This window comes from Microchirus variegatus (assembly GCF_963457635.1).
Source record: "Microchirus variegatus genome assembly, chromosome: 18".
Taxonomy (NCBI): Eukaryota; Metazoa; Chordata; class Actinopteri; order Pleuronectiformes; family Soleidae; genus Microchirus; species Microchirus variegatus.
In genome coordinates this window covers 14,788,731-14,802,263 of record NC_139819.1, presented here as the reverse complement: position 1 = coordinate 14,802,263, position 13,533 = coordinate 14,788,731, and the positions used below count along the sequence as shown (strand labels likewise).

General features: G+C 39.5%; 1 protein-coding gene across 1 annotated transcript in view; it reads left to right on the top strand.

Annotated features, from left to right (window-relative positions):
* Positions 1-8,931: 8,931 nt before the first annotated feature.
* The window catches only part of slc4a4a (solute carrier family 4 member 4a), a gene marked incomplete at its 5' end in the record, with an annotated part of 43,586 nt that continues 38,984 nt past the window's right edge, over positions 8,932-13,533 (top strand). The window contains one exon of the mRNA XM_083904581.1: positions 8,932-9,139. Within this exon, the coding sequence (XP_083760707.1) occupies positions 8,932-9,139 (208 nt within the window). The remainder of the gene's footprint in view (positions 9,140-13,533) is intronic.

The window sequence follows — 13,533 nt, the reverse complement described above, 5'->3', positions numbered from 1 at the left end:
TCACTTTCATGGCCTCTCATGGCCGACAGGGGGAGCTACAAGACTAAGGACATGGACTAACTCAAGGCTGGGAATCAAACTACAGGCAAATGACCTGTCCTTTGTTTAGTTTTATAACCCAAAATACTCTTCACTGAAGCACAATAAACCAGTTCTGTACCACTGTGGCATTAGGCCATCATGAACAATACTATAACTGTAAACAAGTATAGAGTATTAAGGGATTTACCAGGGTGACGTGACACTTTATCTGCTACAGATTGACTGAAACAACAACTCGTTTAGTCAGTTCTCAGATTCAGAGCAATGCTGACACCCTGTGGTCACATGAATGACAACACAAACCACCTTAAATGTACCTTAACCCTTTAAGGTATGCATCGAGAAAAAAAAGCAATCATAATCACTTATGATAACAATGACAATCAATACACACACATACATATATATATATATATATACATATACATATGTATATATATGTATTTTATTATACCCTTCAGATACAGTCCTCTACCAAACTGTTGAGACGTCTGTTCATAATAAAAGTACAACATTCAGAACAAGTCATATTACAGTAACTGCAATTTCTTGCAACAACACAAATGGTTTTTGACCTGTTGGAACACTGAAAAGAGCATGAGCATTGCATGACTACACCAAACGGTAGAGATGTGACTTAGAGTGTGGTCCACCAAATGGTTGCGAGTACCAACACACAACAAATTATCCTGAAAAATGCACATTTTCCTGTTTTATTTTCAATTTTGCAATTTTGCAATGTAGCTCTTGTATTAAAGTCCACACAACAGTATAATGAGATATATAGGCGAGAGACCGGGGTATCATTAATATAAACAATCAAACAATATCAGTAATATAAACAATAAAAAACTAAAAAAAGTGTCTCCGTCTGTCGTTATTTTTGCTTTAATTATTCCACTATAAACACATGGCGATCAAGTCTTTTGAAGAATTTCGGAGAAAATAGTGGGAGGTTAAGTTCCTGGAACAATTTTATATAAAAGCCGCTGGCACAAAACAAATGATTGTGGAAAGACACCAGGGATCTAACCAGCAGCATCAGATTGTAGAAATAATTGCCAAATGCTCAATAGTTAAGCTGAGGGATTTGTGTCTTCCTTCATTTGAACTTTTTTTTTTCCACTTTTCCCCTCCCACAAATAAAACTTCATGTATCGGGGAAAACATGGATTTGCTGACATGCCTGAGGTTGTACATGTATTATAAAACAGCACCTGTTTTGCATTATACATTCTTGTATGAGGGAAAATTCCCTCCTCGCACTCGAAATGCTCTCAGACGTGTGATAGTGACGTTAGCCTCAACAATATTTTGTGTTATGAATAAAAACATAAAACCTTGTTTTGAGAACAAATTTCAACTTGTGGAAAATATAAGTATGAAAACATACAATACTAAACATGACAATGCAACTTCTTTAAAGCATTAAGGACTGATTGGAAAAAAAAAAGAGTGTCAAATCAGTCTCTGGCTCGTCTCTCTCCAGGTTTTGTTTTGGCAACAGTTCCCCGAATTTCCAAAAAGTATCAGGTATCAGAGCGTGTCTTAAACATTTAACATGCTGAGCTAATAAAGTTTAACCTTGATCGTCATAGGCATTCGGTTCGAGTGCCTTGTTGCTGTGTATGATCCAGGACACTTCATTTAATATGAGAAATGCAAACTCAGTGCAGAACGAAGGGCAAACATGGTTAATGTGTACATGACAGACAGGCAGACAGACAGACAGATATAGATTAATGCTGTGTGGTCTTGGTTGTTGTTTTGATTTCATGACTCATTTGTGGAACCGGGTTTGACACTGTTTTCAGCAAACAAGTGTTGATGAATCCCTCTACAGTCGTGAACGTGCCCTGTTTCAGAGCAGCCGTGTGTGTGTGTGTGTGTGTGTGTGTGATGGACCACTGTCACTCAGACCAGTCTCTCCGTCGCCTTCTTCAACTCTTAGGCAGACGTGTGTATTACTGTAAAACCTGGAAAGCTGACTGAGGCAATTATAGTCAGCTGAAGCCAATCTGTCTCACTCTGCTGCTACAATTGATTTTGCACTCGCAACAAATTTGCTAATTTCATTGGAGACTTTTGTCCTTAATCTTTTTTTTGTTTGTTTACCTTCTTTATCTTTGTTAAGCTTTAGTTCATGAAATACTGATTTTTGCTCTACCAGACAACATTTGTTAAAATGGCAAAACAAGCTGAACCGAATCGAATTACTTTAGGGTTACTTTTTTAAAATTCTTCTTTTCTAGGTCAGTGTTTCCCAACCCTGGTCCCCAGGGAACACTGCCCTGCATGTTTTAGATCACATGTGGCAAACTCAAGGCCCAGGGGCCAGTTGTGGCCCGCCACGTCATTTTATGTGGCCCGTGAGTGAATAATTGTTCTTTAATAGGTCTATGCTGCTTTAAGGCGTGCGTTGACCATAAACTACATTTCCCACAATGCATGGCGATTGCGTTACCCGTAAAGTGACGGCATCCCACTACTAGATCGCAGTGTATCATTGTATACGCGTGAGTGAAATTGAGATTGAGACTGCGATCGCAGCAGAATGTGTTCACAAAAGCCACAACCAAAAACGATGAGGCAGTGAAAGCTCGCTTTATTGAGGCTGAAGAAATCACTCGTGCTTCAAAGTCTTTTTCCGAGGGTGTGTTTTTGAAGCAGTGCATGCTGAAGGTGTGTGAGCAGGTCTGACCTGACCACATACAGACTTTTAAAACTGTTAGTTTGTCAGGAATCACCATCGTGGACTGGATTACATCTATAATGCATCATATTTTATAGTTACCTTTAGTTTACATTACATTTGGTTACATTTATTCTGTATGACAGTTACATCTGGCCCTTTGAGGGTAACCATTATGCAAATGTGACCCTCAGTGAAAATGAATTTTTGACGAATTATAATTATATGATAATTCAGCTTATCAAACCTGCCAGTGCTGCTGCAGTAACTGATAGTAAAACAGGGTAAATAGGTTGTTTCCCGTTGACTCAAATGTTAGTAAAACAACTACAGCAAAAACTAGGCAATAGTCTTTATCAAATATAAAGAAACAGGCCACGTCCTATGTTTGTTTGTCCGTGTGTGTTGTGGCGATTGGACTCCGATCGATCCAAAACTGCCAAGAAATCAATGACTCGGTCTTGACATGTTTCCTCCAACAGATGGCGCTGGAGACTCAAAATACTCCAAACAAATAAATAAACACTTGGTGTCCAGGCAGCGTCCAGTTTGAGGACACTGCAATAATCCTGAAATGCGTCCTAAGAGGGTGTTATTGGCTTAAAGGCCAAAACATACACAACAGTTAGTTTTTGTTGGCGCAAGCAGGAATACATGTACACAATGTACACAATCGGGGATACTTTGAGGATAATAAGTGTATTTCTGATTAATATTGTACAATAACGACATTATATTTGTATTTCTTGATTGTTTTTTTCCCCCCTTTTTCCTTTCTATTGTGCATGATTTAACTCATGTCCACATATTGAACTAAGTATGTTCTAGCACAACTGTCGCCTGTAATGATTTGGTCTCACTGAGTATAGAATATAAAAATAGTTGGAGGGACGATGGCGCAGCGGCGGTGGAGCGGTTTGACCTCCCACCGGAGGAGTGGCGTTGACAGAAGGACGGTCCAGGAGACAAGAGGAGGCAGCATTCTGAACGCAGCCGCCGCTCAACGCTGCCTACAAACCTACCCGATATGTGACGGGACGCTTCTTTACCTTCATGCCACCGCAGGGACACGCACACGGGAGTCACACATAAGAGAAACAGCGGTAAGGGCGCGTACAACTTATGCACGTGGAGGCCGTGCGCACTTTGAGGGTGCGTCTCACTTATACATCACCGCGAGTCGTGTTCTTTTGCTTCCAGGTGTGTTTTAAACACTTTTCTCAGTGTCTTATAATACATTTAGACAGATGTTTTTTTGTATTTTGATTTTTTTTTTTTACCTGGACTGTGCGTAAATGGGCAACGGAAATCTAATTTGCTTGTGGCATTCATGTTCCAAGGAACACCTGCACTACTTGGATTTGACTTTAGCAGATTCTAAGCTCGTTTTTTCTTCTTCTTCCCAAACTCCTGTGGTTTCAAGCGTGACATAATTGGAGCCAAAGCTTGTGCGTAAATTGCCCTGGCATTTATCACAGCATTACTGCAGTTCTCAGTACGTCGCACAAACAGTATCAGCGTGACATTTTTTGTTTGTTTAAATTTGTGTGTGCCTGTGGATATATAAACTGTAGTATAATCATGTATGTGAGTTTCCAAATCTGGGGCTAACAGCAGGTGCATAAAGTCTTACTTTCACACCCACGCAATGTAATAGCTTTGGATTTTTGTCTCATGTAATTGTAGGTGCAAATACTTTTTTACTTTTTAGCAATGGATGTACAGGCAAGCAATGAAATGACCTCTCCATTTGTTCCTTTGTCAGGGCAAACATCATCATCAGCTCTGCTGATTCACTCTGCTCAGCACATTCTGTAAGGAAGGAGCTGTATCTCACTGTAATCTGAAGAGATGAGCGGCAACAAGAAGTAAGTGACTGGAACACGATTATCACTGTGCCGTGCAGACTTTACTTTTCATTGAGCATGTGTGTGTTTGTGTGCAGCAGCCTACAAACAATGTCTGGAGCCACACAGGTGAACTACAGGCAAGAGTGTCACTATAACAAGCTCTGACAAGTTACACTGACACAAACGTGACCTTTTGGTTCTCCCAGTCACTTCCTTAGGTGATTAAACTGCAGCTTTAGTGAAATAAAAACTAAGTTATGTTGTCTGATCTGTGTCAGCAAACCCCAGGGTTTGAAATATATAAACTATATAAAGGTCACACACCTCTTTACTTTGTTAAAGTTTAAGCAGCCAAACACGAACAGCCATGTAAATGCTGTGCAATGATTGTTGCCTCAAAGGAAAACAAATCACACATACGGTTGTACGTGAAGAACATTTGCTGATTTAGTGCTGAACAATCGCAGGCGCATGACATAGTGGATCACAGAGGCTATACTGTACATCATATTCATTTATGCATTTTTAAATGCATAAAAGTGTTGGCACCTGAGTGCAGCACAGCATCAGTATCATTGAGATCCATAAAACAAGCTCTTTTTTGAGGCCATTTTATATTCCAGTGTCACTTGTGTCCGCCGAGTCTAACCCTGTGGAGAAATCCAAAACGCACACACAAAAAAAATCACAAGATGAGTGATGGTAAAATGATATTTGACATTTATGATGATCATCGTTTCAGCCTTCAAATAGCTGAATCCTGCTCTCTGCTTTGCACATGAGCCGAGTTTATTTTGGGTACACAGTGGAACATTTTGTGACTCTTTGATTTTGTTTAACCTCATTTATAGTGAAAACTAAAGTCCAACATTGTTGTCATTAACAAAAAAAAAAAATCTGATAACCCCAGGACATTTTGATCGATGTCCAGGATACAAGACACACATGACCTATTCTCATGTGATGCATAGCTACTGTACACCATGACACAGCCTGAATGACTGAAGACTGTTTGACGGTTCCGTGGTTTAGACACAGAGTGGACAGTGGCATCAGCGCAGGTACAGAGAACACTCCTCTCTACAAAGATAGTGGATGTAAGCTACACATACAGATTACAGTTGGCCCTACAAGGACAGGGAGGCTGATACGGTATCTGTGAAGTGACACACAGATAGCTGCTAATTTACAATCATGAGTGCAAAGTAACAGCCTATTGTATTTGGAAGGTGTCACTGTATTTATGATCAAATGTAGCCTTTTTGGTCTAGTTAGCATTCCTTTGGTTTCCTTCTTTGTTTACATTCTTCGTACGCCTCATGCCAAAAACTTCACTTTAAAATATTATCAGTGGAAATATGATGTGGTTTGAAAGTATTTTATTATTAATCCCAGTAGACAGTTTTTTAAAGTTATATGGACATTCCCAAGTAGTCAATTCCCGAACACACAAGAGACAAGGCAAGTCCCATGAAAGTCAGCAGCTTTTGAATGCATGCACAACTGTATGTTTTTATTTCCTGTACTGTATATTAAAACAAACGGCATTCTGTTTATAGTTAATTAACAAACATAAAAGCTTAGCGAATAAAGAAAATCATATTGTGTCACAAGATATGAACTCTGGGTGTAGATGTGAAGATGAAGCTGATATGCAGAGTATGTATTATTCAAAGACAAGTCCTGCTGCTTAAAGTACTATTAAACAAAGAATATGAAAACATATGGTAACACAACAACAATCCTGTAAAATTAACTGGTATATTAAAATGCAAGATTTATCATATTGTTTGTCTCACAGCTACAACTACTACACACCGTTTCTTTTTTTGAGAAAGCAAAAATGTAATATACTGTTTGAAGGAAAATTCCGGAAAATATTCCTCAGGTCGGAAGATGGAACATTAGTAAGTAGTTGTAAATCACAAAACGAGATAAATACACAAACTGTTAACAATAACAGATAACAGTTGATTTTATTGTTAGTTTCATATTCATATTCATAATTTTTTCATTACAGTGGAACTTAAATAAAACAAGAATGTGTGAAGTTCAGAGTACATAAAAACATAAAAAAAAGTAACATAAAATGGGGTGTGTGACCTGTTTGGGCTGAATTTCACTTGTTATGTCCTCAGTTTTTCTATAGGTGGCAATGGAGGGAGAGGGTAGAACAGTGTTGGCAGGGTAGAGACGGAAAGGAGCCCCTCTGCTTGACTGTGGAAAAAAAAAAAAATCACACTCCAGGGTTCAGAGCAGAGAGAGCGACACCTTTATTGCCACAGCTTGATAAGCTGTTAGGGTTAGAAATATAAGTGCAGACTGATTGACCCAACTAATGATTTAAAAAATGTTTTATTATTATCATTATTATTATTATTATTATTTTCTATGATTATAACAGCTTTATTTCTAATTGCAAATGCCACAAAATAGGCCAAAGTGTATGTGTTTATTTTGACGTAATAGAGGTGATGTGGTCTCATCATCTCTATCATCAGCAAACATAAAATAGAGGGAAAATTACCACAACACATACCCAATTTATTTATTTATAGTAATATTTATCCATCCCAAGCTTATAAATGCTTTATACAATAATAAGGTAAATAAAATTGACCTATAATACATAAGTCAACCTACTTCACCACTCAGCTACCGCTGATATTTTCTCTATCAGTGTCAGAAGAAGACCATTAAATTCCTCTCAGCTTTCAACTCACCGTTTGAACTTCACCGTTCAAAAGCATGTCCTATATAGACCGTCACTTTGCCGCAAACTTTATCTTGGCTTTTTTTGACATTCCAACCTAGGTCTATTAGGTTTCGTTTCATTTCCATTGTAGCTCTGACGTAACTGGCAACCCATGGTCGCTCAGCAGCTGAGACTCTACTGACTGCAATGATTGGTAGACGGCGGTAGGTGGCGCCACATGCCAAAACATGATTTCGAAAAATATTTTTTTAATGCAAATATTTTAGCTGTACTGTTGTTGGTGATTTCGGTTTGTTATATGAACATTATTCCTGAGCATCTGTGACATATTAGGAGGATTTTATGGCTAATTGCTTTAGATTTATTACATAGTGCACCTTTAACATTACACAGTGAGAGACTGACACAGCGACTCTAAATTAGTCTCTAAAACCAAATCAGATTAAGACATAACTTCACACAGTGACAATAACATTAAATGACTGGTGAATGGAAAAGTCATAATAATAATAATAATAATCATCATTATTAATAATGTGTATGTCAGTGGACAAATCAATCACCAATTCACACTTAAGGCTAAGAAAGACACCCCTCCTTCTCTACCTCCTCCTACAACTTTAACTACTGAGAATATTGATTATTAAAATCGTTATTGCTGAATAAGCATGTGCAGGTTTTTTGCCGTTTGTCAGTGATCTCATCAGGGTTAAACCCAGGACACGACATGTTGTTTTATGTCTGTGTGCAACAAATGTGTGAAGGGTTCCCAATCGACGCAACAAAGTCATTATTTAATGTGTAAATGATTATTTAAAATCATGTCTTCATGTTAATACCTGCAGAGACAGTTTTTTTTTTTTTTTTCATGTGGCAGCCACTTTGAACACTTGAAATAAACAAAAGTTGTTTTGCTTGAATGAAACATGTCGAATCCTCTACGTATCGACGTTTGCTGGGAAGCAGCGCTGCCCAGTCTGAGGTGACGAGTACATGTTTGTGTATAACCCTCTTGGACGGCAGCGAAGGTTCCGACGCTCCGGCCTGTTGTGGTTTTGTGTGTGTGTGTGTGTGTGTGTTGTCACTTAAGTAAAGCCAGCGTAATCCTGTAAGGGCGGATGAGTAGACAGACATGTGATGCCCCACTTGTTTGTAAGGTGGAGGGTGCTGAAGAGGGGGCCGGCAGGCATTAACTGCCAGATGGTGAGGCTTTGTCATGTGTGTGTGTGTGTGTGGGTGTGTGATTAGACACAACACCTTTTTCTCTCTCTGACATTGTTTTGTTTGCAGCAATATTAAAACACTGCACCTCGATTCAGTGTCTAATTAACTTGAAACAGAGTCAGACCTAGATTTTAATGGCTTGTCGTCTCACTTACTTTGTGTGTATTTGGTACACGACGAACACCAGTCCCTGTGACATTTCGTTCAATTAGTAGAGACTTCCTGTCGTGTCCCTCACCCTCCTCCATCAGATTAAATCCTTTACACTGCACCCATTGGCTAGACACTTTGCCCTTCTGAAGGACGGCATGCATTGTCACACTTGAACGTTCGTATTTTTTTTTTTTATCTCTAGATAGTTGAGGTGGTCACATGAGGTGCTGTCAATGAGTTTTTGATGGGTAGAGATGAGCGCCACCAGCAGCACAAGACTCAATCCCAATACGAATTTACTGCAGGTGAACGAGCCGAAGCGCTATGGCTCCGCGCTGTCGCTGGAGGAAAAGTGTGAGCAGTCTTTCTTCCTCTTTTACTACTACAGGGTGGAGGACGAGGCGGTGCTGGACCGGGGGGCATCCTTACAGAAGCACAAGTGTGACGACGAGGAGGTAGAGGGTAAGTTTATTTACATTCTCTCATCCCTCTGAATGTGAGATTCCTGAAAGTTACTCAGATTATGTCAAATCATTTTTTTTAATGATATACTTTCTTTTTTACATCTTCATGCACTTCCTGTACAAACACCACTACCCTCCCTGTTTAATAACCTGGTGCGAGAAAGACGTAGGATGAGGAGCATGTGATCCTGTGTTTACTGTTAATCTACTGGAAAACACCCTCAAACATTAGGTTATGTTAAAATGTCAGTCTTTAACAAATGGCTGCTAGTAAATTGTATCTGTGTCTTAACGTTTTGCAGTTATTTCATCATTGAAACATTTTGTGTAGTATTGTTGTCGAGATCCCTGCTATCATTAAAAAAAAAATATATATATTTAGCTGTCTTTGCAAACTCATTTTATCATTTCGACCGACTAATTATAAATCGATGACCATTTTCTTTTCTCCCTAACCTCAAACAAACCTTAACCTGGTAACTGCTGATTAGAGGAACTAGTTTAGTCCGACACGGTGGTGACACACTACCCTGCACCTAATACAACACTTTCCTTGGTTCCAGTCCAGTGGATTAATAGACCTGGCACAGAAGCAGTTTTACAATCCAACATCCTCCCGTTTGAATAGCTCGTCTTAAACATTGCTAATTGCAAAAATGTCATTTATATACCATTAACACAAGTGATTTCTGTGCAGTATAAATCTGTTATAGACTCCTAAAACATGTAGTCACATCACAGTCAGTATTAAGTCGGCATTATATCTGTGTGGACTGTGACAGATGACACTTTTTAACCATCTACAGAAGCCTACAAACTCACAAACTCAAACTCACATGACCTCACATGGCCACTGAGTGTCTCTGTCAGCAGAGGGCCAGTCAAGTGAAAAAAGATACAGCAATAACAGTATTTGTGATGATATTTCATGTAATTTCAAAATAAAAGTGTTCGCTTTGATATGGAACGATGAATAGTTCACAATATAAACGTATTTATGATGCAAAAAAAGATACATAAATAACTCATTATAACGCGGTGGGCCGCATGAAATTGAACGGGGAGGCCGCAAGTTTGAGACCACTATAGAAATGAATGTGAAAACATGCCGTTGGCTGTGATATAAGATCTTTAGGTTTGTACTAAACTGAGGTCGTTTAAGCAGTTCATTTCTATACACGGTTCATGCAACAGAGACAGCAGAGGAGAATCTGCTCAGTGGTGTCCTTCATGCTGTTGATCAACATTTTGTCAGGTGTCACCTCAGCTTGAACTCTGCCTCACTCCGTCTAACTCCCCGTGCATAAGCAGCATCTCAGCTGTGTCCGCATGTGTCCCAATCTCTCTCTGGACTCTCCAGTGATCTCACCGTCATTGATTTAAAAAGAAAAGGAGAAAAAGATGAGACGAGGTAGTTTTAGACATTTTTCACATTGTACAAGATAAAGCTCTTGCTTTGGTCCAATGACCAAATGATCTTAATCTGACACTGCTTAGTCTGTGTTTGCATTCCACCAACATGTTTGGCGTCTGACCCTGTGTCACAGACAACGTCAATGATCAAAATAGATGATCTAGTTTCGCAGCTTAAGTCCCACTTGATTAAGGATGGCCAGATACCATTTTTCTTTTTTTTTGCCTGCTACTGAAACGGACATCACAACATTGAGTAACTACAGATACCATTATCAGTCCACTGCAGTTTTTTGGGTCTTTTAAGGTATCAAAGTGTACATGTTGTTGTGGAAATTTTCTGCTGCTGGTGAAGAATGAAATAGAGAACCTCTGCCGACCGACAAGATCTTATTTTCGTTGCAAGGAAAAGGTCAATCTTCACAGGAGTGATCCTTGCTGGAGAAAGACCCTGAGCAAAGTGAGCCCTCCACATTTATACCTGAGCAACTCCCCATTTGGATTACTCCAATAGGCAAGGAATCTACCTTTTCAGGGCGTAGCTATGCAACTCCCCTTTTGCATTCCTCCAATAGACAAAGAGTCTGCCAGTCAAGGCGGCGTTTTCGCACCTCTTTGTCTACTGGAGCTATTGGGGAGCCGACTCCCTGCGGATGTTGTAGGAAGGTGCAAGTTCAGGCTACACACAATACACAATATACAATACACTATACACAAAGGACCTGGTATTCTGTACTGGGCAGGTATGGTATAGGGGGATGGGCAGTTTTAGCTCAGAGTCAGAGAAATTGAATTTACCATTACGATGTTCATGATTTCACCACCAAACATAATGTTATTCCATTCTGTCACATCCAAAATAGTGCATGTATGTTAGTTATGATATGTTGCTATTATAGTAGGTATTATGCAAATTAGACATTTTGTATTCTTCTAAAAGAAGGCCTCGTGTTTAAGTGATGCATGATTGTATGTGTAGGTGTGCAAATAATAATAATATTCTCAAATAATCAATTAGTTGTGTGAACTTAAAACAGTTTAAAAAAAGTTTGTCTGTGTTTCCCAAACCTCAAAATGACAACGTCCCTAAACACTTATGTTGTTTTCTCTTATAAAAACCCTCAAACTGACTGCTTGCACATTAGTTGATCACTTGCAGGTTCATTGTAGCTGTCCTCTGTATACGTCACTCTGCAATTCAGAGTGTCTAAAGTTTTCAGAATAACTGCCAATAAGGAACACCATCTTCTAAAACAAATAAGAGCAGTTGTCCACATCTCCACATCTCTCCCTCTCCATCCAACAGTTACATTTAAAGCTGTTCAGTATTAGCATGCTGATGGTTCTGTGCGGCGTGTTGCCATCCTCCCCACTGGGCAGGTCCCAGCAGTGTGGTTACTGTGGAAACTGGCAATGGTGTTGCATCTCCCCAGAAATCTAGTGAGGGAAACAAACCTCCCTGCAAACACAAGCATTTCATTTCATTCAATGTGTGTTCTAACGGGGCCCACTCCAAAAGAAGTTCTTCTTCCAAGGCCAAAAAAGAAGCGGAAGTCGTTTTACAAAGCTGCTTTGGCAGTGTGCAAATCTTCCTTTCCATCGCCTTGACTCAACTGTTTTTTTATTCCACCTCCATTACTCTTCTTTCTTTCTCTCCGCTCTTGTCTTGTTGCTGTTCAGCAAATGCCTTCACCCTCTGCTTTACTGCTCATCTGTCACCTCTAATGGCAACATGGTCTTTTTTCTTTTGGTCCATCTACTGTATGGCTTTGTTCCCCTCTTTTGCCGCCGTTCAGCCATCTGCCTCTTGGATCTTGTTTCTTGATGAACAAGTTGCAAGACAATAAATTTCTGTTCCATACAGCCGATGTTATGTTGTGAAAGTGTCATTGTTTCCAAACAGCACAGTGGTCATTTTCATGCCCAGCACCCTTGCGTCCATCATCGTGGGTGCATTGCTATGTTGAAGCAGCAGAAATTCATTCTGCCATCGACAAAACAAACACCTGGTGTAAAGTTAATGGCACAGTATTTTCATGCTTATTTAAACAGTGCATTAGATGCACCTACGTAGGCCAGTTCACAATGAACGCATACTCTAGTTACACAAACAGTGCTCAGCGCGCCCTATTAAGAGTTAAAATGAGTTAAAATCAGGGTGAATTGCCGTATTCCCTTATCCTGTGCAGTCCAATGTAGGGGTGGGAATCACAGGCTACCTCACAATATGATACGATACGCAATACACGGTCCACGATACCAATAATATCACGATACTGTGATAATCAATTTAATGCAAAGACAAATTCACCATCTTTAGTTAACCTGCTGTGACCCCCCTTACTGAACTTGCTCCACCTCAGTTTTGTTTTCTAGGATACATTTTGTGTTGTCTTTTTCACGGTGAATGACGCCAGCAGGTTTTTTTTTTTTCGCCACGTTCGATTGATCTCCTTCCCTGTGTTTTCATGTTATCATGTAAACACGGGACAGGTGCCGTCATTGTTGAACCAAAAGTTCAGTGAGAGGCAAATGTGGTGAGGGTGATACTGGTTCTTTCTTTTTTTCTGTCTCTTTCTGTCGGTTTCTCTATTTCTCGTTTGTCTTTGTTCATTTGACTTCTTTTTATTGAAGAACCTGTAAAGTATATTTCTTCATATGCCACTGCCATGATTATATTTATATTATTACCACACCATCTGCTCACAGATTATTGAATTCATAAAAAACACAGTGTATTATATTTTGTTGCTACCTTACCTAACCTCTTCATAGACACAGAAGCAGTAAATAAAGTAAAACATTCCCCTTTTAGGAAACGTACAAAGGGTCTTAGAGCTTCCTCGTCCCTGATGTTCAGTATTTGCTTGTCACACACTCGTCGGGATCAGTGAATTTAGATGAACCCCTAAAACACAAGGCATTGTGGTACGAGCGAATAATGAGCGCCGTTGTGCATCAAGAGAGATCATTGTTTGT